The sequence below is a fragment of the Lissotriton vulgaris genome, chromosome 7 (assembly GCF_964263255.1).
Source record: "Lissotriton vulgaris chromosome 7, aLisVul1.2, whole genome shotgun sequence".
Lineage (NCBI taxonomy): Eukaryota > Metazoa > Chordata > Amphibia > Caudata > Salamandridae > Lissotriton > Lissotriton vulgaris.
The window spans coordinates 280,163,116-280,189,539 of NC_141695.1; the positions used below are offsets into that span (position 1 = coordinate 280,163,116).

General features: G+C 42.7%; 1 protein-coding gene across 1 annotated transcript; it reads right to left on the reverse strand.

The window, feature by feature from the left end:
* Window positions 1–3,513: 3,513 nt before the first annotated feature.
* On the reverse strand, window positions 3,514–9,570 carry LOC147701395 (uncharacterized). Its single transcript, XM_086929344.1, has 2 exons — window positions 8,234–9,570; window positions 3,514–3,571 (listed from the first exon to the last, which is right to left on the reverse strand). The coding sequence occupies exons 1-2, from the start codon at window positions 9,568–9,570 to the stop codon at window positions 3,514–3,516; spliced, it is 1,395 nt and encodes a 464-aa protein (XP_086785470.1).
* Between the last annotated feature and the right edge of the window lie 16,854 nt (window positions 9,571–26,424).

Below are 26,424 nucleotides of genomic sequence, written 5' to 3' on the forward strand. Positions count from 1 at the left end.
ATCCGCTGCTCGCGGATTTGCGGATTTTGCGGGAGATTCGCGAATCTCGCGGATTGCGAATTTACCGAAAATCCGCAAAATCCGCGAGCGAAACGGATTTTCCGCCCATGCTTAGTTAAAATTAAAAATAAATGGTTTCACAGTATACCACCTACCTCTACTCTAATCCCATTTACTGAATATTATTCTTCCTGCATTAGCATTAGTAAAGTAGCTGGAATTTGTTTTTCAGCAAACTGGTGGCAAGCATTTGAGTTTCAAGTGGCCATCTTGTTAGATACTATGCAAGTGCAGAAAGTTTGCCTCCAAGCATAGATAAGACACACTATGTAGGTGCAGTAGACACATGCACACTACAGAATTTAAGTTAGCGGCCATTTTAGCATCACTCTTGAGTTATTGGTTAGTAAAACACATAGGCAAACTTCAGTCTTGTACTCAAGTGTCTTGTAAATGAATGTTATTTCCACATCAAAGTTTTAATACAGGGTTAGCGGTTACATGAGAAGATTGCATCCGAGCAAGTCTCCTTTTTCACGAGAGCTTGCTCCATCAATCCCCTCTCTGATGGCATTTTAAAGCCATCACAAAATTACCTATCCCTCCTCAGATGCTAACTTTAGCAATTCTCAATTTCACTTCCTTTTCTGTTCTTGCACTTACTTTGTTCTTTAATCCTTTCATTTGCTCATATAACTTGCCTTTCATCTCTTCTAACTGTATTTCTTCATAATTTCTTTTGTTTGCCTTACCAAATGTTTCATATCTGTTCCTTCTCCGTTTATTAGTACAACACGTACACCATATTATTATTGATAACACTATTAGTGTGATACTTACTATGGAGAAAACTATTTGTCCTAGTAAACTTTTCCCTATTTTGTAAAACCAGTTCTCTACTGAAGAAATACTTTAGGGAAACAAACTTTATAATGCAATTTTTAGCACGCAGTGCTATTACACACAGACTTTAAACTGAAAACCATTACAACGCATTACACTGGGGGGCGCTTTAGGATAGGGAATAGTTTTAATTTACTATCCAACACCTTCCCTAGTGTCCATTGGGACTAGTGTTGTAATAGTAAATTAAACTATTCACTATCCAGCACCCCCCAGTGTAATGCGTTGTAATGGAATGCGTTTTAAAACTTGCGTTGTTACAGCATGCGTGGTAAAAGAATGCATTGTAACAACGTACATCCAATACTTTATGTTAGTTTTTCCCATACATTATAAACTTCGAGTGGTTTCAATTCTTCTTGCATTTTTGCAATATTCTTTATATATCCTTTGATTTCTGTGCTTTTATCTGGAATGTAAGTGCAACAATATTGTGCCTTTAACATTTTACAGACTCTGCCCTCTTTAGCTAAGAGTATATCAAGCGCAAGTTGATTTTACAGAACCATAGACCTGATCACAACTATTTCTGTATTAATCATCAAGAAGCCTCCAGCAGGATCAGTCGATAGACGATCAACTACTGCTGACTATCGACAAATTCTATGTGAATTTAGTATGACTCCCACTGAAGGTATCAATGCACTGAATATGTCGCATATTATTTCTGGAAAACTAGCTCTCTTTCTACGTGTTAGTCTATTAGTGTTTTCATTGCTCCCAGTAATCATTTTGACATAATAGATTTTTGAAAACAAAATTCCAAAATAGCAACTCCCATACCACCTGGCCGGCAGCTTATAATAAGCTTGATTCCCACACACATAGTACATTCAAGGAAAGACTTGATCATTTCCCCCTTTAGTCCTCAATCTCCTAAAATTAGGAAGTTATGTTCACAATCACTGGAACCAATAAATATGTTATTATAATCTGTCTTTAATCTATGGAGGCATATTTTCCCTGTCTTCACAAAATCTAGAGCCATTGCAGCATGTTCTATGACAGCTGTATAAATTCCTTCTTTTTCTAACCATGATGGAATATGATGTTTCTGTTCTGTAGCTTTTCTTTGAAAATCCTGCCTTCTCTCTTCAACTAAATTCAAAAACACTTTCTCTTCTTCATGTAATGAATATGTTGGATTATCTTTATGTGCCTTCTCTATATCTAGTCACTTCATTGTTAGGAAAAATGTGCCCATAAACTGTGCGTCTAAACTACTTTTTATTCTTTCAAATAGGAATTTCTGTAAACACTGCATCTATATTAGAATAATAATTTTGTAATTTCCCTGTTCTATAAAATAAACTTGACAAAACTCTACAAGAAATGCCATATGTTAACAACTACGGATGTTGGTAATTTCATACAAACATAACAATCACTAATGTCCATTGTGTCTACATATTGGAATAACAACTTTGTGAATACGTTTAATGAGGTATCATTGTCAGTTACTGTGTGGTGTAAATCTATCTCATCTGTCTTTTCATTTAGGTTAGTGTCATTCTTTGTATCTATTATCATAAGCTAAGGAACTGCTATAGTTAAAAATAGCCAAACTAGTATCACTAATAACAAACTACATATACAAACCCTACAACATCTTTTTATACAATTTCTTTTTGGTCTTTCTGTAACACGGGTCTCAGCCATTTTGATTTCAAGAAGATTTCTCTTCTTTCTTTTAATTTGGAATCAAAATCTTTGTGCTTCAAGGAGGTCTCACTTCCCCTTCCTCAATCTGTTCCATGTTTGCTTCTTCTTCAGATTATTCATTTATGTCTAGATTCTCAAACTCTTCTAGAATCACATAGGTCCATTCAGGTCCTATGAATGTATTGTTAATATTTTCAATCTTAAACCTTACGAATGTTTTTAGCAATTGACTGTTCACAATGAGTTGAACTTGTGACTTCTTTTACTTTTTCGGGATCTTCATTTATTGCTTTTAAACAATATCTTAATCTATTGACCCCACTTGGCCAATCGTCACCTTTTCTGACCCTTTTGACTTGCACTGCTTTTTCACCTTCTTGATCTCTTTCGAGAGCTCTTTTGTTTTCCTTACGTTGTGGCACAACTTGATTTTCTTCATTTTCTGAGTATCTTTCTATCTTTTCTCGTTCTGTGTTTCTGCCTGAACTTGTTCTTCTGTTGCTACCTGTTCCTGTATGGGTATTCTGTCTAGTTCTTTTTCTTTTTTTCCCGAACTTGTTCTTCTACACCTAACTGGTCCTGTTCAGGTCTTTTTATAGTTTTGTCTTTTGCCGCCTGAACATGTTCTTCTACACTTGTGTGTCCCTGGTCAGGTCTTATGACTTCTTCGTTTGCCTGAGTATGTTCTTCTGTCCTTATCAGGTCCTGCTCAGAATCTTCAGTTTCTTTGTTCAATTCTTTCTGAGCATGTTCTTCTATTTCTGTCTGATCCATATTCTCGTGTTCTTCTAACTTTGCCTTTCTCCGTGTTTTGATGAAGACTTCAGGTATGTCAACTATGGGCACCCAGTCCTCCTGACTTGTGCTCGGTTGTTGGTTGTCAAACTATCTAGAGTCTCTGGCTCCAGGCTGTTCAAATATACAACTGTTCTTTATCTCCACCCAATCTTAAGGATTCAAATCATGAGCTTGATCCGGCTGCCTGGTCACTGTGTCTTCACCTAATCTGGTGAGAGATAGAACGCACTAGGTCAGTCAATCCTTTGCAATAGTCCAATACCAGATCATCAGTTATATTCAGTAATCTATGTCCTGGCATAATTGCCTGTCTCATTGCTCTTCCCATGATGATTTCATGGGGACTCAATCCTGTGTTCCTGTCAGGAATACTTCTGATTCAAATTCAAATTCAAAATACTTTATTCGGTTTTACAAACATAAAACCATAAAAGCAAAGTTACAACAGTAAAAAGAAGCAGTTTAAAAAACATATACATTAGTCATGGACAAATATTATAAACAATTCATTCGAGTAATGACACGAACATGTTAAAAACTGTCGTCCATACAATGTGTGGAAACTCTAAGGTAACATTTTAATTAATACAGTAGCCACAGTGTGGGGAGCCATTTATTCGGGAAGCTTTTTCTAAGTCTCAATGCCGATTTTAATAATCCAACCACAAATAGGGTACATTCTGGTTTTATCATTTGCAGGAAGCAAAGGTCTGGGCGAACCTGGGTAAAATTCATCTTTTTAAAAAGGGGCTTTAAAAAAAACCTCCGGGGAACATCATAGTAGTGGCAAAAAAACATAAAGTGCTTCAGGTCCTGTGGAGATGAGTCATCGTAGCCACAGGGAGACAACACCTGACCTCTCGGAGTCAATTTTAATGACAGTCTGAGTTTAGGGACCAATGTTAATAAGCAGGCGAGTAGCTGCTTTGCTTTAATGCGAGGACTGCAAAAGCTGCTACCCCTTTTACCAACACAGGTAAGAGCCACCATAGTTAGGAGTACCATTCTCAGCCGCCTGGATTACTGTAATGCTCTGCTACTGGAATCCCCTGCCTACTTGATTTCCAGACTTCAGAGCATCCAGGCGGCTACAGCAAAATTGGCACTCTCCAGAGAGCGAAGATCCTCTACTACCCTCGCTCTGGCTGACTTACACTGGCTGCCTGTACATCAGAGGATCTGTTTCAAATCCCTATGCATTGTCTTTAAGGTAGTGCATGGGATGGGCCCCCGACCACTTCAAAACAAATGTAGATGGTATAAACCCACACGGTCCCTTCGATCCTCATCCTCTAATCTTATAAGTATACCCAGGATTAAGAAAATCACTTATGGTGGCAGAGCCTTCAGCATAGCTGCAGCTCATCTGTGGAATAGACTACCTATCGACATCAGGAAAACAGATGAACTGATGGCCTTTTGAAAAAAGGTGAAAACATGGCTCTTCCCTAAAATCTAACTACCAGAATCTAATGTTATCCTTTCTACCTCTGATGCACAGTGTTTTTCAGCAACATGTACACGGCGCCAGGATGCCCGTAGGGTTGCACAGCGCTCTACAAATACTAAAATAAATAAATAACTCTATGGCTTCCATTTGGAACAGCAAGTAGGAGGTGATAATAATGAAACCTAAACCTGGTTAATAAGAACCGCTCATAGGAAGAGAGGGGCCATGTAAGGTATGGTTCCAGCGATTGAACATTTTTAAGTAACATTAATTTACGTACGCTGGATTTTGCCAAATCTGCCCCATCTCTGTTTAATTTTTGCCATAGAGAAAATGTGTTTTTTACATAAACCACATCCCCAACGGTGATCGTGTCAGGACTTAAAAAAAGGTCTAGACGCCCCAATTCATTAAAACAGGTTTTTAAATATTTTAGCCAGGGGATGTTACGCATGTTATCCAAGGACAAGCCTCTTTGAGCAGCTGGTGATTAAGGGTAAGATCTTTATTTAACCAGCACTTAAGCCAAAAGAGCAAAGGGCGCATAGCTGAAGTGTCACCAATGAATGGGAGCCCGGTTTCTTCATGAGTAATTAAATTTGAAGTTCCTTTAGGTACTCGCAATATCTGTTTTAAGAAGTTGTTCTCCGCCTTCTGGATGCCCTTGGCAGCTACATATCCCCATAACTCACTACCATAACTGCCAATTGCAACGCTTTTTGCCTGAAATAATTTCAGCAATGTGGCGATTGGGCGCTTGCCCATTTAGTTTGCAAAGCTGAAGATAGCGGCATTCGCCCGTGTAATCTCTCCTCCTTTTCTCACAACTAGGGCGCCCCAATTTAGATGGTCATCGAATAGGACACCCAAGTAGGAGAAAGTTGTGGTTATGGGCACTTTTTCATTATTTACAATAAAAGGTAATTAAGCTTCGGGCGGATCTCAACCTTTAGTATGTAGGATTTAGAGTTGTTTATGGCTAGATCGCGGTCAGCCATAAAGCTTCGGAAGGCATTCGATAGAGACCGCAGGCCTCTTGCGGTTCTAGCCAGAAGGACCGCATTGTCCACATAAAGCAGGATGGAAGGCCCTATATATGAGAAATCCACCCCAGTTTCGGTCAGAGTCTTATCTAGCTCATTAATATATAGATTAAAAAGAAAAGGGGCTAAGATGCATCCTTGCCTTACTCCCCGGTCAACAGTGAAATCCCGAGGTCCTGGGAGAATCTAATGTTCTCCCTGGTGTCCCTGTGCAGATCCCTCAGGAAGTTGACCAGAGTGACATCCACCCCCATGGCGCCCAATGGACTGCCACAATTTCCCCCCTTTGACACAGTCAAATGCGGAGGAAAGGTCCATGAACGCCATGTAGATGGCACCCTTACGGGTGACGGTGTACTTCCCAAGGATCATATACAGGTTGAGGCATTGTGCCAAGGTGGAGTGCCCCGGGCGAAACCCTTATTGGATATCAGAGATGACTCTATTTTCTTCTGCCCAGGAGGACAGTCTATTCAGTGGTACTCCATGCAGGGAGATCGGTCTATAGCAACTAGTGCTATTACGATCTCCCTTGTTGAAAACTGGGACAATTGTGGAGGTACCCCATGACTCCGGGCAACCTTCCACCACCGCTGCATTATGCACAGCCATGAGGACCGGAGTCCAGAGGGACTGGTTTGATTTGAAAAGGTCTGGGGGCAAGCAAATACGGGCCTGGAGCCTTGTTACAGGTCAGGCCTGAAATGCCTTTCTCAACCTCACACGACGTGAACGGGGGCAGGATTTCTTTACTTCCTCCCAACTGGGGCTATAACTTGGACGTAGTGCACTTAAATATGGAACCGAAATGTTGTACCTAGTCATCTTCTGTGATGTTCGTGCCGATGACGTCCGCCCCTTCCCTCTCAAATAGGGGTCTGTTGATTATTCCCCAGAATTTCGAGCAGTTACCTAGTGTACCTGGGCGCTAGGAGCTCTTTCCAAATGGCGTCCTTTACTTCGGTTTTCCGAGTTGCCATGGCCCTTTTGTAATTAAGGCGGAGAAGCCTGATCCGGGATTGATCTCTGGGGCTGGACTTCAGACCCGTCTTTAGCTATCTCGCAGCTTTCGAGCATAGACAGTCAAACCACTTGGGGTCTCTAGGTGATGGTCTTTGTGCACAAATAGATATCAGGGTTCCCACCTTGGTGACAATACCCTCAAAGGCCTTAAGTACATTGTTATGTTATGTTATGTTATGTTAAGCTGAATTTATAAAGCGCACTGACACCGGAGGTTTCCTGGCGCTGAGATTGAGATTGGGGTAGGACTGAGAGCTAGTGGGAGTTCGAAAAGAGCCAGGTCTTTAAGCTCTTTCTGAAACTCAGCAAAGTGTCAGAAGTTTTGATGTGTAGGGGGAGGGAAGCTGAATCTCCGGCCACCCAGTTTTTGTAACTTGATCACCGGGATGGTGAGGAGGTGGAGGTGGGCAGAACGGAGGTTACGAGCCGGGCAGTGTGGGTTAATGAGGGATTTCAGGAAGGCTGGGCACTTGGTCTGCCGGGCCTTGTAGATTAGGCATCCAATTTTGAAGGCAGCCCTTTGTTCAATGGGCAGCCAGTGCAGCTTGGACAGAAGGGGTCTAGCAGATTGGCATTTAGGGGCTTTACAGATGAGTCTTGCTGCCTGGTTCTGCACCATCTGGAGGTGGTGGAGCAGGGACCTGGGTAGGCCCCAGTGAAGAGAGTTGGAAAAGTCGAGGCGGGAGAGGACAAGGGAAATGACGATTTGCACCAAGGCCTCATGGGAAAGCAGGTGAGAAATTTTTCGGATTTTTTGTAGCTGGAACATGCTGGCTGAGATAATGGCTCCGACGTGGGTTTTAAGAGAGAGGTCATTGTCAATAGTAACGCCCAGACTTTTTACTGCACTCGACGGAGTAGGAGCAGTGCCCAGCTCGTCTGGCCAGAATTGAGGTCCCCAGTGTGCCGAGCTAGTGCCAGGCAGGATGAGTTCCGTTTTCTCCGGATTTAATTTAAGCTGGTTGGAGATCATCCATTGTTGGATGTGCAGCATTACTGCCTGGAAGTTAGATGCGACATCAAGGGTGTCTAATGGAAAAATAATCTGCATGTCATCTGCATAATTGAGGACAGTGCAGTTCCAGTTGCTAAGTGAGTGAATTAACGGTCGGAGGTTAAATTAAAAAGTAGTGGTGAGAGGGAGGATCCCTGAGGGACTCCACAGGTGGTGGGTACCTGGGTTGCAGTGAAGGGGCCTAGATGGACTGTTTGCACTCTGCCAGAAAGGAAGGACTTAATCCAATCCCGTGCAGGGCCCTGGATACCTGCTTGTCCGACACGGTGGAGAAGAATGTCATGGTCCACCGTGTCGAACGCGGCCGAGAGATCCAGAAGGACCAGTGCCTGTGGGGACCCTCTGTCGGCATTCTCCCGAAGAGTGTCAATGACTTTTAGAATAACTGCCTCGGTAGAGTGAGCTGGTCTGAAGCCGGCTTGGTTAGGTTCCAGGAAACCAGAACTTTCTATAAATGCCAACAGGCAAGTTGTCACATGGGCCTCCAGAAGTTTAGAGGTGTAAGGTAGGAGGGAGATGGGCCTATAATTGGCAGAATTGGCAGGGTCAGCTCCGGCGTTTTTTAGGAGGGGAACTTGTATGGCCTGTTTGAACACGGAGGGGACCGTACCAGTACTTAGGGAGGTGTTCAAGAGGGGAAGAATGCTGTCGGGTAAAGCTGAAAAGACTGCCCTAAGGACCGGGGGAGGACAACAGTCCTTGGGAGAACCCGATTTAATACGAGTTGTGAGCTCAGTAAGTGTACTGGGGGTGATAGCTGGGAACTGAGTGAAGGTCCAAGGGTTGAGAGGGGAGGAGTCTGAGGGACTAGAGGGAATGGAAGGAGAGATAGCGTTCTTGATGTCAGCGATTTTCTGAATAAAATAAGTATTAAGCGCATTGCAAGTGTCTTGGGTTGGAGCCTGGGAGGGAAGTATTCTATGATCCGATGAGAAATCATTCATGATTTTAAAGATTTCTTTGGATTTATTACGGGCTGAGTCGATTCTTTCAGAGATATGTGAAGCCTTAGCTTTAGTAATAGCGTTTTTATATTCATTGCGGGCCCTCACATACTCTGCGCGGTCCTCCTTGGAGTAACCCCGTCTCCAGTTGCGTTCAAGGTGGCGTAACTTTAATTTTTGAGCTTTAAGCTCCTCAGAAAACCTGCGATGGGAATTGCCATACCTAGTGTGAGCAAATCTGGTAAGAGGAGCGAATTTGTCACTGGCCGCTTGCAGCCAGGTGGTTATTGCGGTTTCCATAGAGTCGATACCAGATGCTGGGTTAATGGTGGGGCGGGTGTTGGCCACAAAGTCGAGAAACCCCTGGGAGTCGTAGGAGTTCCATTTACGACATTGTCCACCAGGAAGGGTAGGGGCCTTAATGCTCCCTTTGATCGTGATGGTAACCTCTATCAGGTGATGATCTGACCAGAGACAGGGGGAGATGATTGGGCGAGACAGGGCGAGGTTGTGGGTCCAGACATGATCAAGAATGTGACCTTTGGTATGGGTAGGTAGGGTAATGTGTTGTGTCAAATTCAGACTGGTCAGAGTTTCAAAAAGCTCAGTAGCGTGAGGCCCTGCAAGGTTGTTGTCGTACCAGTAATTGAAGTCGCCAAATATGGTGATTCTAGAGTTATGAGTAAGCAGGTCAGCTACCTGTTCGCTCAAGGATAAGGGGAAAGATGGCATCGACAGAGGGGGGCGATAGAGTAATACAAGTGCGAGGGCACCACCTTCAGTTTCCAAGCTGATGACTATGTTATCTGTCCCAGGTAAGGTAAGCGAAGCGGAAGTGAGAAATCTGAACTTTTTATGAATAATGGCCGCTACTCCGCCTCCAGGGCGGTTCAAAGGGTGATTGACATTAAGGATGTAATAGTCTGGAGGTAGGGCAGCTAGAATGTCCGGATGGGAGTCCGGGGTGAGCCATGTCTCGGTCAATAGCAGTGCATCAGGTCTATCCGTAGTGAGCAGGAGGAATAGGTCAAGCTGGTGTTTCACCATGGAGCGAGTGTTGAGGTAGAGCACTCGAAGTTGTTTATCAATGCTTGATGCCTGTGGGGGCGCTTTAGAGTGGGGATGGATGGTACTAAGGTCAGTTCGGGTATATGGGCCCGGTGGGTATTTTGAGATGTCCAGAAGCGCAGTACGCTCGGACACATCTGGCGGTAACGGAGAGATAGGGTGCTGCAGTTCCCTAAGTGCAGTTGCTGAGTAGGTAGTGAATTGGCCAGGGTTCCTGGCCCCTGGGCCCGGGCAGGCGCGGACGGGTGAAGACGGGCTTGCCTTTGCCCCGCCTTCCGCGCACCGCCGGCGCGCCCGCTGCGCCCGTCCGCTGCGCCTCCGGGGTAAGAGCTCCATTTTGTAGTGGCCGAGGGCGGGAGGGCGGGAGGGGCCTAGCGCTAGACTGGTGTCCCTGTCCCAGCTCCTCACGTAAGATGGCGACCCCCCAGGCAGCGTCCAATCGGCTGCTGGAGGTGAGGTCAGGCAAGGAATGGCAGCTTAATCAGCCCTGAAGTGACCGAAAATGTTCCGGTTTTGGGGAGCAATATAACCGCTAAAGGTGCGGCGGTATGAAGGCAGGTAGGGGACAATTTAGTCAATAAATCCAGCAGAATGTGCAAACAAGTTTAAAATTCGGCGAGCATAAAAAAACAGCAGAGTAAATTGACAGAGTCCCGGCTTTCCGCCTCAGGACGATTTTAGCATTCACCTACACACACAATTTCAATCATTGAGGTGAGGGAGCAAGGGCTTTTTGTAGTGGCCGAGGGCGGGAGGGCGGGAGGGGCCTAGCGCTAGACTGGTGTCCCTGTCCCAGCTCCTCACGTAAGATGGCGACCCCCCAGGCAGCGTCCAATCGGCTGCTGGAGGTGAGGTCAGGCAAGGAATGGCAGCTTAATCAGCCCTGAAGTGACCGAAAATGTTCCGGTTTTGGGCAGCAATATAACCGCTAAAGGTGCGGCGGTATGAAGGCAGGTAGGGGACAATTCCCAGGAGAAGAATCAGAAGACACACACAATGCTAAATCAACAGCGCAAGATTCCCGGATATTGTCATAAAAAACTTCGGGGTTCACCTGGGACCACTTAAGTCGGCGCCTACCGTCCGTGAGTTTCAGCACACCGGGAGCTACCTTCTTCCCCTGGGGATTCAATAGATCTCCACCAAGGCGTACACATACGGGAATGTGGTCGCTAAAGATACTGCTTCTAATTTTAAACTCCAGAGAGAAGATTGTAGGCCAGCAGAAATAAGAACATGATCTATAAAAGAGCCCCCATTATGACCTTTAAAAGAGGGAGCGAGCTGTTTACTGGAATCGTCTACCATGGACATGGCTGAAATCAAATCTAGTTCATTAAGTAAATTATTGTGTGCATCTCTCTGCGGTGAGTGCTCAAAATGTAGACCCCACCATCTTTGCGCAGCCCTTTTCTCCCATGCAGGTTAATGCCGGGTCTCCGCACGGTTGTTAGTTAAAATCACCAGTTAACATAAGGCAGTGGGAGAAAAAAACACAATGCTGTGTAACAAATTCGCCCAATAGAGTGATCTTACAGGACCTCAAGGGATGTACTGCATAATAAAAGTTAATCAGACAGAGACTTGCATTGCCTTGCTTTAGAGCAATAGCATGGAGATCTAGGTGGGGGGAACAGATTTCCTTTATTCTGCATTTTAAAGATAAGGCTGTGTAAATAACCAAACCGCCCTTAGCTCTACCCCTTAACAAAGGTAGTGGGGGAACAATAAAAGCTTTGTAGCCCTCTAAGAATAAGGTACATTCCACCATCCAAGTCTCCTGCAAGCAAATCACCTGGGATGAACAATACCCACGTAGGGTCAAGGAACTTCCCCGCCAGTCCTGCGATGTTCGAGGAAATTATGTTATAGGGTACTTTCTCTAGGGGCTACCCCAAGGAGACATTCAATTGAACCTCTGGTGACACAGGGATACACACCCTTGGCGGGGACTGCCTACGATGTAAAAGGGGTGCGGGTAACTGGGAGTCCGAGGTTAGGACAATAGGATCTGGGCTTGGACTCAGTCAATCGCAATCCTCTAATCTTGAGAGGGCAGCAAATCTGTTTGGCCCCTGGGGGATTGGCGAAAAGGGATGCCCCTCTAAGGTGGAATATCTTGGAATGTGTGGAATTGTATGGGAGCTCATTCTACTCTCGCTCTGGCCATGTGGTTGGTAATGACCATGGGGATTATCGTTGCATGGTGACGCAGGTTGATAAAAGAAGCCCAGGGGGAGGATCTGTATGTTAGAACCCCTATGAGACAGACCAAATGTGATCATTTAAATTTACAATAATGCAATCCCCCCCACCCCTGTTTTTATGGCATTACCCACGCAGCCCACGCAGCGGACCATTAAAATCTTTCGGTCTACCGCCGGGCCTACGGAGGTGTTCCTGGAAAGCCAGTGTGTGACTTTGTTCTTAAGCTGGCTAAATGCCTCATTAGTGCCTCGAGAGAGGGGTGGAACGTTCCCTAAAATAACCACCAATGGTGTTGATTGAGGTGGTAAATTAATGGATGTGGAATTTGGAGAGACGGCAGTGTGGCAACACACAGCACCACCGACATTGTCCCCCAAATACCGGGGAGCCTGGGCCTGTTGTAAAGCTGGAGGAGACCTAGCCTTTGCCAGACCCTCCTTGAAACCCCCCGCCACCTGCCCTGTATGATTAATGACCAGGTTTCTAGGTAAGTTGGGAAGGGTTCTATTCCTATGTCCTGCTGTAAGGTGTTGGAGGCTTACAATGAGATCTAAACTGGTTAGGCCATTATTAATATTCTGAGGTGTATCGGTTATTGGCAAGATTTTCATATGAGCTACTAGACTTTGCTCTATCTTGTTTAATTTAGACACAATGGGGGCCAGTTTTTCCTCCAGGATATGGATAAGCAAAGATTTCATAGATTCTAACTAATAGGTGATGTGCATCCATGGGCAAAATTGCCGCCTGGATGTCCCTTGTGGCTAGAGCTGGTGATGACGGGTTATTGTTTTTTTTTTTTGCTTTGCTGGAAATGGCTTTGCACTTTCTTTTCCTTGTCCCAATGGAGCTACAATCATCCCCCAAGCGCTTCGATATAGACGAGCCATTATTACCTTCATCGTGCATAGCGGTATTCTTTTCATTAAGGCCACCCTCCCCTGGCATAACACTATGAGAGATGGCCTGCCTATTTGCTAATATTACTACAGGGGATAGAGGCCTATGGGATACCTCCCCCACACCCTCTATAACACTAAGGGGCATATCTTCTGCAGATATATCTCTTTCTACATCTATGTGGGTGAGGTACCACCTAGCCCTACGTGGATTCTTTGGGGCCCTTGTTCACGTCACTCTTCAAAAGATGCAGGGTGCCTGTGGGTGATCTGGATAGACGTCTATTGACAATCTCAATTTCCATGTTGATGACTTGCGCAAACCTCGAGAGGAAAGCGTCCATTGTTGTAACAGTGGATTTAGCAGCCGCTATGGTCCCTGTGCAGGACAACTGGGTCTTTCTCTTCCCGATATGTGCCACCCCGTGATAGAGGTCCCCCACAAATTGAAAACCAAACAAAAAAGGCACAATAACTTATATCAAATCAAGGTAAGTATACAGGGAACAAGCAGTGCATTAAATAGCCCTAGATGATCGAATGAAAAAAACAAAATAACGTGGCCCAGCCCGGCCTCTTACGGCCTCTGACGGGCACAGATGGGCCCGTCTTTGGCCCAGGCTTTGCCCGGGCGCGCCTGCGTGTGTCCCGCTTAGCAGGCGCCGCGAGAGGTGAAGTAGCGCTGTGGGCAGATCGAACACAGGTGAGCACACTCCCGGGGCTCCTGGGGCTTGAAGTCCCACACGTCAGCACAACACAGCAACAACCTCCCAAGTCTTTCTCTGCGAGCAGCTCCCACGAAGCGGGGGACGCGAGAGGTGACGTAGCGCTATGGGCGGATCGAACACCGGTGAGCACACTCCCGGGGATCCTGGGGCTTGAAGTCCAGCACGTCAGCACAACACAGCAGCAAGCTCCCAAGTCCTTCTCTGCGAGCGGCACCAACGAAGCGAGGGCCGCAAGAGGTGAAGTAGCGCTATGGGGAGATCAAACACAGGTGAGCACACTCCCGTGGCTCATGGGGCTAGAAGTCCCACACGTCAGCACCACACAGCAGCAAGCTCCCTAGTCCTTCTCTGCGAGTGGCACCCTGAGTCTCTTCAAAACAAGAGGCAACGCGTCTGGCCAACTCATTGTAGTTGATGCACACATCTTTGCCAATCTTGACTTTATTGTGCCATTTAATAGTTCTACAACTCCAGAAGCCTCTGGGCGGTATGCACAGTGCAGTTTCTGTTTGATTTTGAATGCTTCACAGATTATTCAAATTATTTCATTGTTAAAGTGAGTTCCTCTATCTGATTCCAAAGTTACTGGAAAACCATATCTAGGGATGAGTTCCCTCAACAATAGTCTAGGGATGAATTCCCTCAACAGTAGTCGGGCAACAGTTATGCTGTTGTTTCTCCCTGTGGGGTATACCTCCACCCACCATGAAAACAAACATACAATCACTAGGTCGTACTTCAACTCTCTGCATGGTGGTAGTGATATAAAATCTAACTGTAGCCTCACAAATGGTCCCTCTGCTTTTCCAATTTTTCACCAACTGACCGCGGTTTTTCTTCCTGGATTTATTTGCTAGCATGTTAAACACCTCTAGCAAAGAGTCTCTGCGACCCCCCTAAATCTCGGATTGTACCAATCTTGTCTCAATAATCTCATCATTGAGTTCCTGCCTAAATGTGCGTCTCCATGATACATCTTCCTGCAACTGTCTCACCTCCTCCCATGTTTCAAGAACTGAAAATGACATAAGTAGGGAGCTGATTCCACTTGTTTCCATTGTTCTGTTTTTTGACATTTGCTTTTAGCACAATACTGAGCACCTTGGTCAGCGTAACGATTACTAGCTGTCACTTTGTCATTTCCTCACTAATGAGCAGCACACTTGACCACTGCTAGTTCTTTTGGCAGTTGTATTGCTTCCAATAATTCCTTAACAAATTTTCCATTTCTAATCGGGGATCCTGAAGAAGTCATGTATCGCCTTTGTGACCACAAATGGCCATAATCATGCACAACCCTGTAGCCATATAGGCATTCAGTATATATAGTTACTTTCCATTTTTTCCCAATTTTGCAAGCTTTAATTAAAGCAAACAATTCAGCTACTTGTGCAGATTTGACTCCAGGTAAATAGGAAGCTTCAACAACCCTAGTCAATTTGCATACAGCGTAAGCTGCACTCAGTCCACCTTTTTCAACTCTTAGACAGGAGCCATCAACGAATAATTTGTGTTCTGGCTCTTTCAGTGGTTCTTCTTGTATGTTAGGACATAGCTTAGTGTACATTTCTGTAACATCTAAGCAGTCGTGTTCAGTATCATCCCTCACTTCTTCACATGTCCAGTCTGGCAATAGGGTAACGGGTTTCATTATCGTACATCTGATCACTGTCACATTCTCTGCTCCTAAAATGATTCTTTCATATTTAGTAATCCGACTAAGGGTAAGGTGCTGTGTTTGAGTTCACGTTAACAAAATCTCTACTGAGTGTGGAACATTTACCTTTAATGGATGTCCCATCACAATTGACTTACTCTGTTCTATGCTCATACAGGTAGCAGCAACTACTTTTAGGCAACCTGGTAAAGCTGAAGCCACAGGATCCAAAGTAGCTGAGAAATAGGCTACTGGACGTCAGCTTAATTTCTTTGTGTTAAGACTGAGAGCGCACAACCTTCTCTCTCACAACAGAAAAATGCAAACTCTTTTGAATAATCTGGCATTCCTGGGGCCAGAGCCTCACATAAACAACTTTGCAATTTCACAAAGGCTTCTAAGCTTTCATCATCCCAAACTATTGGATCTTTTTCTCTTTTCCGTGTCATTTGGATTAAAGGCTTCACCAGTAAGGCGAACCCAACGATCCATTGTCCACAGTATCCAACTACTCCCAGAAACATCCTGATCTCTCCCTGTTCACTTCCGGTACAGAGGTGATCCAGTGCCTGTGCCTCGCTTCACCGCACCCGCTCCAGGTTTCTCTCGGCACCACCGCTCCTCAATTCTACACAGGCACTCTCCATGCATGATCTCCCCCTTCTCGATATCTGAATCTCCTACCCATCCTTTTTGATTACTACTCCCTCCATTTCGAGACCATTCTGATTATACTACTGGTGGCGATTGCTGCGAACATCTCGACGTGTTGCGTCACAGGCTCACCGGCTGCGCAACCCCCTGCTTAGAAATTCTGTGGTCACATGATCACGTCCTTTCTGATCCTTATGCCCCAGCACTTTGAGTACCAGTACTTATCATCCTGCAGAGCCGTTCTGTTTTGATATATCACCAGATGGACGCCCTGAAGAAGTCACGAAACACGTGTTGACTGATGGGGCCTATTGATACCAATGAGTAAAATGATTTGAAAAAAGAGACTTGACGATTTGGGGATTTCTAGAATTCTGCTATTTAAGCACATTTATCCTAGGTACGTGTGCCCGGTGTCTCGTTTTTCTAAATTTAGTGTGAGTTTTCCCACAGGCACATAGGGGTCCAAGGGTATCTCCCCTTTCCTGGTTCCACCGTGAAACACATATTCAATCCACACACAATGCAAACATAGCAGGGTCGATACTTTCTGGCTCATCCCAAACCCTTTCTCAGACATCTCTCTCTGTGTTTGTGGTAGTTGCATTTGTCTAATTTTTTTGGTTCTCTCTGTGGTTACTTTCCTCACTCCTCTTTCAATTTGATGTCTCAAATATTTCACTCATTGTTTGCAAAACTGCAATTTTTCTGGAGATACGTTGTGCCCTCCGTCAGCCAAATGATTTAATAGTGCAATTGAATCAGTGACACAATCATCTCTGCATTTTGATGCCATAGGCACTGAAACTGAATTCCGGGGCATAACTAACTTTTCTAGACACTTTTTCAAAATCTGGTTAAAAATAGATGGACTTTCAGTATACCCTTGAGGAACACTATTCCATGCTAAAATACGATCCTCAAATTTAAACGCAAATAGATACTGGCTTTCAGGGTGTAAAGGAATCGAGAAAAAGGCTTCACACAAATCATTAACACAAATCAATAACAGTGAACCAGCTAGCATTCCAAGGTATCTGATATAAAGTTACTGCTGGATTTGGCACCACTGGACAACAAGGTACAACAATTGTATTGATTTACTTTAAATCTTGCACTATCCAGTACATCTCACTAGGCTTTTTGAGACCTATTATCGGCAAGTTAGAAGGACTACTCATTATTTCTTGTAGAATGCCTTCCTCGGGGGGAAGATGGCGGCCGAGTAGGACGCTCGGTCGGAGAGCTCCTCACAAGAGACCTGGAGAGCAAAATGCAAGGCACGGCGGGATTAGCGCTGACACACCAGTGACTTCTAACTTCTAACTCCTAACAGAGAAAAACACAGAAAACAACCTGATCACTTAAAAAATCGTTGCGGAGTATGGAGGAGGAAACCTGATATTAGCAGGAGCGCGGACGTTTTCCAGCAGAGTATAACGGGAAAATAAAGTAAAAAAAAAACTTTCCTGTCAGACCTTTTGGCGGATCGAGACAACAGAATAGCGACGAAGGAATGGTCGGTTACCTGTACTGTGGAGACTTGTCGGTGAGAGGAGAGTCCGACGAGAGAGCTGTGCTATCGGCGAGCGAGAAGGGAGATACGTCGGACTGCAGCTCGAGCTTCCCCGGAGTCTGGGCGGAGGCTGGAAAAGCGAGAGCGGCCCACAGGAAAGTGTTTGGAAGGCTTGGCTTCCTGTTCCGGGGGATTAGCGGCAGTGGCAGCGACAACTGTGGAGGTGAGCAGAATCTGGTCTCATGTTACTCTGAGACTCGGGAGAGAGTGTCTCGGAGGTCTGGGCAAACGAAGGAAATCGAGGCAAGAGAGAGGAACACCACAGAGACCACGTAAAAGCAAAAGTAGAGAAAACAATAACACTAAATATAAACATAAATACAGATTGCCTAAAAATAAAGGAAAATACAAAATTTGGATATCACATGAATAAAAAAGTGCCAGAGGAGGAGGGAAACTTTAAAATAAACGGGGAAGATAAAGATAAGGGCACAGATAAGGAGACAGACACTCTCCAAAGGTGTGTAGAACCAAAAAACACAGATAGCCTGAAAGACATAGAGAAAAAAAAAAGCTTGGTAACTGTGGTCTCTAACTATAGTCTTAGAAACAGGAACTTTCTCAAACAAGAGCAATATCCCAAAAATATTACCCCCAGAGAAGTGAAGAGAAGGAAGGCAAAAAAACCATCTCTAGAGCCCATAAAAAAGTTTTTAAAATTACCCGGAGACAAAGTTGATACAACTCAGAAAATAAAGATCACACCTTCACTAAGAACTTTCTTTAAAGTCCAGACACAGCAAACAAATCAAACAAAGGACGATACAAATCGACCAGCATTATTAGCAGAAAATCCTGAGCTAACCCTACTGCAGAAAAAAGATCACCTCTCACAAAAAGAATCTCTCAATATTCCACAGAACAAAAATTCAAATATCCCTTTAAAATCAATAACTAAAGTTGGACTAGAAAGCAAAATAGTTGACAAACTTAGACCTCATCTCGGTCCTCAAGATATGGCCGAAGTAGTCACAGCAACAGTCACAACAGCGACAGTCACAACAGAAGAAACAGAAGAAACAGAAATCATAGAAAAAGCACAGAACAGTAATAATGAAGAGAGAGAACAAAGCAAAGAGAAAGAAAATGTTGAGATGAAGAAAAAACAAGAAACCGAGAAGGAAGGAATATCGGGTCTCAAAAGTCCCAGAAGTCAGACCAACGAGTTTCTTGAGAAAATATGGATCGAGATGAGAGATAAATTCGCCATATCTGAAGCAAAACAAGATAAGATTCAAGAAGTATGTGAAAAGTTGGACTACAAATTAAACGCTTTAGGAGAGAGAGTCACAGCTATAGAAGGGGAAGTGAGCAAATTAAACAGTAGGGTGGAAAGTAACAGAAAGGAGCTATACACGCTGAGACAAGAGGGGAAATCTATGAGTGAAAAAATTGAATCTCTTGAAAACCAGGCAAGGAAAAATAATATAAGAATTTTAAATGTTCCTGAAAATAAAGAAGGTAGTGACATTAAGAAATATATTGTAGAACTTTTAGTGGAACATTTCCCTTGGAGCGACGCTGAGACGCTGGGAGAAGACATACAAAGAGTCCACAGAGACCCGTTCGGAAAGGCCAAAGACAGGAAAACACCCAGAAAAATCCTTATAAATTTCAAGACGTACACATTAAAAGAGAAGATCCTGGGTGAAGCCCTGAAAAAGGGAAATTTCAGTAAAGACTCATGGTCTTTCAGAATCAGATCTGATATGTCCAAAGCGTCTCAGGATAGACAATGGGAGTTGGGGAAATTCATGCCGGAGTTACAATCTCTAGGAGCCACAGTACAAATGAAGTTCCCACCCTCTTTACGAATCATGTGGCGCAACAAAATGAGGAACACTAGAGATTCCAAAGAAGTGAAAAATCTGCTCTGCCTAATGAAAGACACTGTTCAAATGGAAAACTCCACAATCTGAAATGGATTTCAAAATGTATATAAAAAAGGGAAAAAAAAACAAACATCCGTAAAATATGTGAAAAAAAAAAAAGAAGAAGTGAAGGCGCTAAGAAATTAAAATATATATTCCAGGTCCAAAATGGAGGAGCGAAAAGGGGTTAAGATGGAAACCCCAAGAAAGAAAGAAGAAGGAGGCTTCCCCAGGGAGGGTAAGAACAAAACACTAAAACAGAAAAGTGGAAAAAAACACAAGATAAAAAATGGGTGTGGAGCAATATGGGGGAAAAAAAAACAAAAAAATAAATCCTCGATATTGAAAGAAAAATGGAAAAGAACGGAACACCAATAATTCACCACCAATGTTACCGAAACTTGCCAAAAAAAGACAATAAAAAATAATGGGAGACACCAGTAGAAGCATAAAATATTATGCTGGAATGTTAATGGCATGAGAACCAAAAGTAGAAGGAGCAAAATTCTGGAATACCTTAAAGCATCTGAAAGCGAAATTATTATTCTTCAGGAGACGCACCTATTGAAAGAGGAATGGGATCAGATAATGAAAAACCTAGGATGGGTGGACACCCATATTTGCACAAATCAAGGGTGTAATATTAAAGGTGTAATAATTATTCTAAAAAAATCCTTAAAGGCAAGTATGGAATCTTCAGAAGTTGACAGTAAAGGAAGATGGGCACTGGCAAAAATAAAACTAGCGAACATGGCATACACAATAGCAGGCTATTATGGCCCCAACCTTGATGACCCTGAGCCCCTACAGAACTTGTACACTCATTTGCTAACAGCTAACACTCCAGTAATCTTAGGAGGAGACTTTAATCTCATCTTAGACCCTAAAACTGACAGGTCTCCCCAGGAAGAAATCTCAATTTACCTAATCTACCTAAAATGAGGGAGTGGATTGGTATATACAAGAGAGACTTAGAATTAATAGATATATGGAAAGAAAAAGGGGATAAGGGTCAACCCTTTACACTACATAATAAGAGACTAGGACATAGGTCTAGAATTGATTTTTTCTTAGTCGATAGAAGTTTACTGACAAACGTAACAAGTTTAATTCACATTCCAGCCCATCTATCAGACCACTCCGCTGTACAGTTAACATTACAAACTAAGACAACCCAGATACATAAAAGATTCACAGTGGAAAGAGTCATGTTTTTAGATCAAGAAATTGTACAAGCACTCAAGGAAAAAACAGAAGCCTTTTTTGAAAATAATAAAACGGGAACATCTAAGTAAATAGTATGGGACACGTATAAGGCAGTATTAAGGGGTAAGCTACTTAGCCTAGGAACATATAGATCAAAGAAATAAAACAAGAATTAACAGACTTAGAAAAAGTTATAAACACCCTAGATACCCAAATATTAATGGAAAGAGACCCAGTCAGGAAAGAAAATTTGCAAAAAGATAGGCAAAAGCAGAAGGACTCTCTAAGTGATATTCTTGAAGAAAGAGTAAAAACTAAGTGGGAAGCAAGCAAGTTGGCAAATCATGAATTCGGAGAAGGATGTGGGAAATGGCTCGCATGGAAATTAAAGACTGACTTAGTAAGAAATAAAATAAAAACCTTAGTAAAACAAGACCAATCAAGTCCGACCTCAGAAGAAGAGGAAATCAGAAATGAATTTGAGTCTTTCTTCTCGGAGTTATATACTGAAGATGTAAACCCATCTGAGGAACAGATAGATGAATATTTGAGAGACATGTCAGTATTAAAACTATCTGAGGAGGAGAAAAATGAGCTAAATAGGGAAATTACACCTACCGAAGTTAAAATTATATAATAAAAACATTGAAAAAAGGGAAAGCCGCAGGCCCTGACGCACTGCCGAACGAACTATACCTGTCTTTAATAGACACACTAGTCCCACATATAACAGAATTAGTAAACTTGATATTTAAACAAAAGGAAATGCTACCGGATACCTGGAATGATGCAGTAATAACAATTATCTTAAAGCCAGGAAAGGACCCTAAAAAATGTGAATCATACCGGCCGATATCTCTGCTCAATGCAGATTATAAAATTTTTACTAAAATAATGTCAACAAGACTGGGAAAGCTTATACCCCAACTTATACATTCAGATCAAAAGGGCTTCACAAAAGGAAGGCAATTATACGAACTGACACATGAACTCATAAGCACTATAGACATAGCCACGTCAAAAAATATTCCTCTCACAATACTAACTGTCGATGCCGCTAAGGCATTCGATAGAGTAAACTGGGCTTTCTTAAATAGTATAATGATTAAAAATAATCTAGGGGATTCCTTCCTTCACGCAGTAGGAGAAATTTATAAAAATCCTAGATCAAGAATTCAGGTTAATGGCAACCCTACGAATAATATCAAAATTGGCAGAGGCACGAGACAAGGGTGCCCTCTCTCTCCCCTGCTTTTTAACTTATATATAGAACCCCTAGCAAACAAACTCAGAAGCTGTAAGGATATAACTCCCTTTAAATATCAGGGATGGGAGAAAAAGCTATCACTCTACGCAGATGTCTGATGTTATTCACGGATAAATATGAAAAATCTAAACCAGCTATAGAAAAAATCATTAGTAAATTTGGTCAAGTTTCAGGATATTCAGTAAATCACAAAAAAACAGAAATAATGACATGGAATACTCATTTTAATAGTCCCAATATTAAAAAAGAGATAAGATACTTGGGCATCTTGATAAACCAACATTTTTGATAAAATACCACAAAACAATCTAAATAGAGTAGCCCGAGAGGTAAGAAAACTACTTAAAGTGTGGTCTAGCCTACCTTTAAGCTTTATAGGGAAGTCCAACATTATAAAAATGACTATACTTCCAAAATATACCTTTCTGTTCAACAATATTCCACTGGAATTTAAAAAAGCTGAATTGAAGAAGCTACAGGGAGAGCTTGCAAGTTTTATATGGGCCTCCAAGGGAACCAGAATATCGTGGAGAAAGCTCAGGAGAAAAAAAGAGAAAGGAGGGATCGCAAGTCCGGATTTGACAGAATATTACAGGGCTTTTCAATTTAAAAATATACGGGCTCTCCTAGGAATACACCAATACTACCCGGAATACTTGCAAGTGATGACAGAAGCGGAGGACCATTTTCTCTTCAAATTTGGCCACCAAAAATACTTTAAAAAAATCAAGTTAAAGGTTCTAAAGGAAGCAGTAAAACTTTGGATACAAATTAGAACGATCTTAAAAATTCCTTACTATAGTGCAATGGCACCGATATGGAACTCTCCCGGAACTCCGGACTGCCTGAAAGATGTCATGGCCACCCCCTTAAAACAAAACAATATTAACTATTGGGGTCAACTCCTAAATGGGTCAACATTGATCTCATGGGAAGAAATGCATAAAATCTCCAATGGAACAATATCAAAATTTAAGTTTTATCAACTAAACAGCTGGGCAAAGACAATACCAACACATGATAAAGATAGTAAAACCTTGGAAAAAGAAATGACAAAAATCTTACCCATAAACAAGGAGGTAGCAAAATGGTATTGGACTTTAATAATGGAAGAGGATGAAAGCTACCAGATAGCAGAACAAATCTGGGGGAAAGATCTGGATATAGAAGACCTAGTAAATCTATGGGAAGACTCAATAGAGAAATGTTGGTCAACATTAAAATCTGCGAGATTGAAAATAAACCATCTGTACACCCTGCATAGAGCCTATTGGACACCGAAAAAACTTTCAAAATTTAAAAATGCAGGAATTAAAAAATGCCCTAAGTGTGGGGAAGAAAGGGCAGATGATGTTCATATGTTCTGGAGCTGCCCATCCCTGAGAATATTCTGGGAAGAAGTTGGTAAGACGCTAAGTTTGATATTCCGAAAACACCTAAAGTAAGTACAACTCTTATTCTTTTTGGGATTGGTAACTCAACAGAACAAGTAAAATTAACAGTAATGGAAGCAAAGCTACTTTTTGTGTTAATGGTGATAGCTAGAAGAGAGATATGCATTAAGTGGATTGGGTCATCACCCCCAACGCATGGAGAGTGGATGAACTCAGCTATAAAGATAAATAAATTAGACAGAAGGGGTAAATGTAGTAAGAGGTTTAATTATTGGGAAATCATGGAAAAACACCTAACCTCTGAGGAAAGGGTAGAACACACTGTCCTATGATTAAAGCGAAAGCACAGTCTGGAATATGAGTATGATACTCATAGAGTAGCCAAGGTGGCTAGCTCCCCTCCTCTCGATTACAGATTTGTTTATATGTAAATGGCAAGGGTTCTCCTCTGAATAAACAAGAAAAGGGAAAACTCCCATGACAAGAGAGACCATTGGGCAGTGACGGTACATAAAAGCTTCAGAGGTAGAAACCAAATTTTCAATACACATAGAATTTTCGCAATATGAGGATAAAAAAAAAAAAAAAAAAAAAGAATGCCTTCCTCAATCATTCAATCAATTTCAGAAGCTACTTGTAGTATCCTGGTTTGTTATGTTCATGCTATGCCAGTGGAATGCTGTCTGAATGATGCAAGATGGAATGTTGGGAGTGGGAACTTACAGTTGGAGAAGGGCTGAGCACCTGGCTGGCTGCTTCTTTTTGGGCCGAATATTACTGAACTACTTATAACCAACTTAAATAAATTTTCTTGAAACTTCACAATCAGCCTGGACTTGATTACTACATTTTTATGGTGACGATTTCAACAAAAGAACCTGCGTCTGCTACCTCTGAGGACATATTGAGTTCTTACTCTCAACCTCAAGCTACTTCTCAATCTATAGCTGCTCCAACTCTTCACAAGGCACACATCAGCCCCACCAGTGACCTCCCACCGGTCGCCCTCAACGCTCCTGTGCCTGTTCCATTTTCTTCCGTGAGGGTAATCCTGCCAATGTCTGCGTTTTGTGTGGTCAGTCTGCCATCAACATGCTTACACACTGTCTCGTGAGGAGTGTGTTTTTTAATGCATACGCCAGTTAAACTCTCATGGACCTCAAGTCTTTGCCAGCTTTTCCTACAGCGTGTGGAAAAGACTATCCTTCCAACGCATGCAGCACCTCAAATCAAAAAGTCTCAAAAGTTAGTTTGTGTGCTTCCACAGCGCCCCTACTATCAAGGAACAAGGACTTACAAGTCTCTGTCTGTGCCAAAGTGGCAGTTCCTTATACTGTTCAGTCTCTACTATGTTCAAGTCTCTGCATGCTGTACAGCGTCTGTTTCTCATGCAGCACAAACCAGCTCCTGTTATATTTACAGAGCTACTTCTGCTTGTAATGTTTTCTCAGCTGAGGTATTTAGAGACTGCCTGAATTTTTGTTTCACCACAGAGGTCTACAACATAGATCTACGTTCTTTTCATATTGGGCACAGCTGTCATTTTATGTTAAGTTTCGTGTGACATGCAAATGCAGTTCACACTCAACTTCCTCATGCTTGTGCAACCTTGGCACAACGCATTTTTGTTTCGTGATTTTTTTTTTTTTTACCATTGTTACTATTGTCAGTGTAGTCAGGTTTGCGCAATGTCTATTGTCCGCATTTTTTACCTCAGACCTACGTGTTGGTCAAAGTGTATTTTTATTTTCATCTAAATGTAAAATTTTCATATTCCAGACTCTGTGGGCAGTAAAATCAACAGTTGTGCACTAATTTGAAATTCAAAATAGGCTTGCGCTAAATACCTCGATGATTGCATCGTGGGGCCTTTCTTCAAGCTTCTTTGATGTCTTAGCCTTTCATGGTTTATTCTGCGTATGGACGTATGGCAGCAAGAGCGCGCCGTAAGCCTCTCGGTGTGCGTCTCCTGTGAGTCCCGCCATTTTAGAGTTGGCGAGATCTCTGTATCCCGTGATATTGATTAGTGAAAGTGTTCTCCTGTAACCTACCAAGCATTCTTATAACAATAAAGTTTTTCTTCAGTTCAAATTCGGATTGTCATGATGTGTAATGCAGGCACAGGGCTGTCACAGATACTAGTCTTTCGTTATGTGGAAACTTTTCAACATGTCCAACACTTTCAACACAGGAATGTTTAAACAGCACTACATTCAGTGCATGATCAGCTGCCTTATCGGAACACCTGTGAGTTTGACAACATTCAGTGACTCGTTTTTTTTAGAATTGGCACTGGAAGTGACATTTCTTTCATGATTGTAGCGTTTTTTTGTTGTTAAAATTGTATTTTCATGCTGTCATGAATTTCATTATTCATTACTACGCTGCCATCTAGTGACTTTTTGTAAAAGTGAATGGAATTTATTCCTACTGCTTGTCTGCTTTTAAACATGGACTTCAATGTTGACAACTCCGTATCTGTAAGCTCCAGGTTCAATGCTTCACTGTTTAGTATTAATGTGCCAGTTTTGAAAGGTTTAATTTTACAGTGATTTATTCCATTTACAGTTTACACTGTTTCACCATTTTCTACAATGCACAATGTCTTTTGACCTCTCCGTGAGGTGTTTATTGGGTATTCCCCATTCTCATCTGCATACACTTTGAACTCTAGTGCGGGAACAACATGTTATGTTTATATTTTACGATGTCTGAGGTTTTACCTTCACACTATGCACAATGTTTTTTTTACTCTCCATAGGGTTTCTTCGCACAGTGCACAATATTATGGTTTACGTTTTACCCTACATGGGATGCCTAAGGTTTTTACCTTCACACAGTCCAACATTTTTTTTCCTCTAGTGCACTAGGTGTTGTGTGAACTGTAGTCTCACTCACACAAGCACGACTTTTGACCTCTCCGCGAGGTATGTTTTGGGGTTATTTCCCAATGTTGTGTGGACTGTAGTCCCACTCACACATGCACAACTCTTTCATGTGCATATCACGTGTGTACCTCATTCTCTAGGCACATTTTTTGACCTCTCCGGAGGTGTGT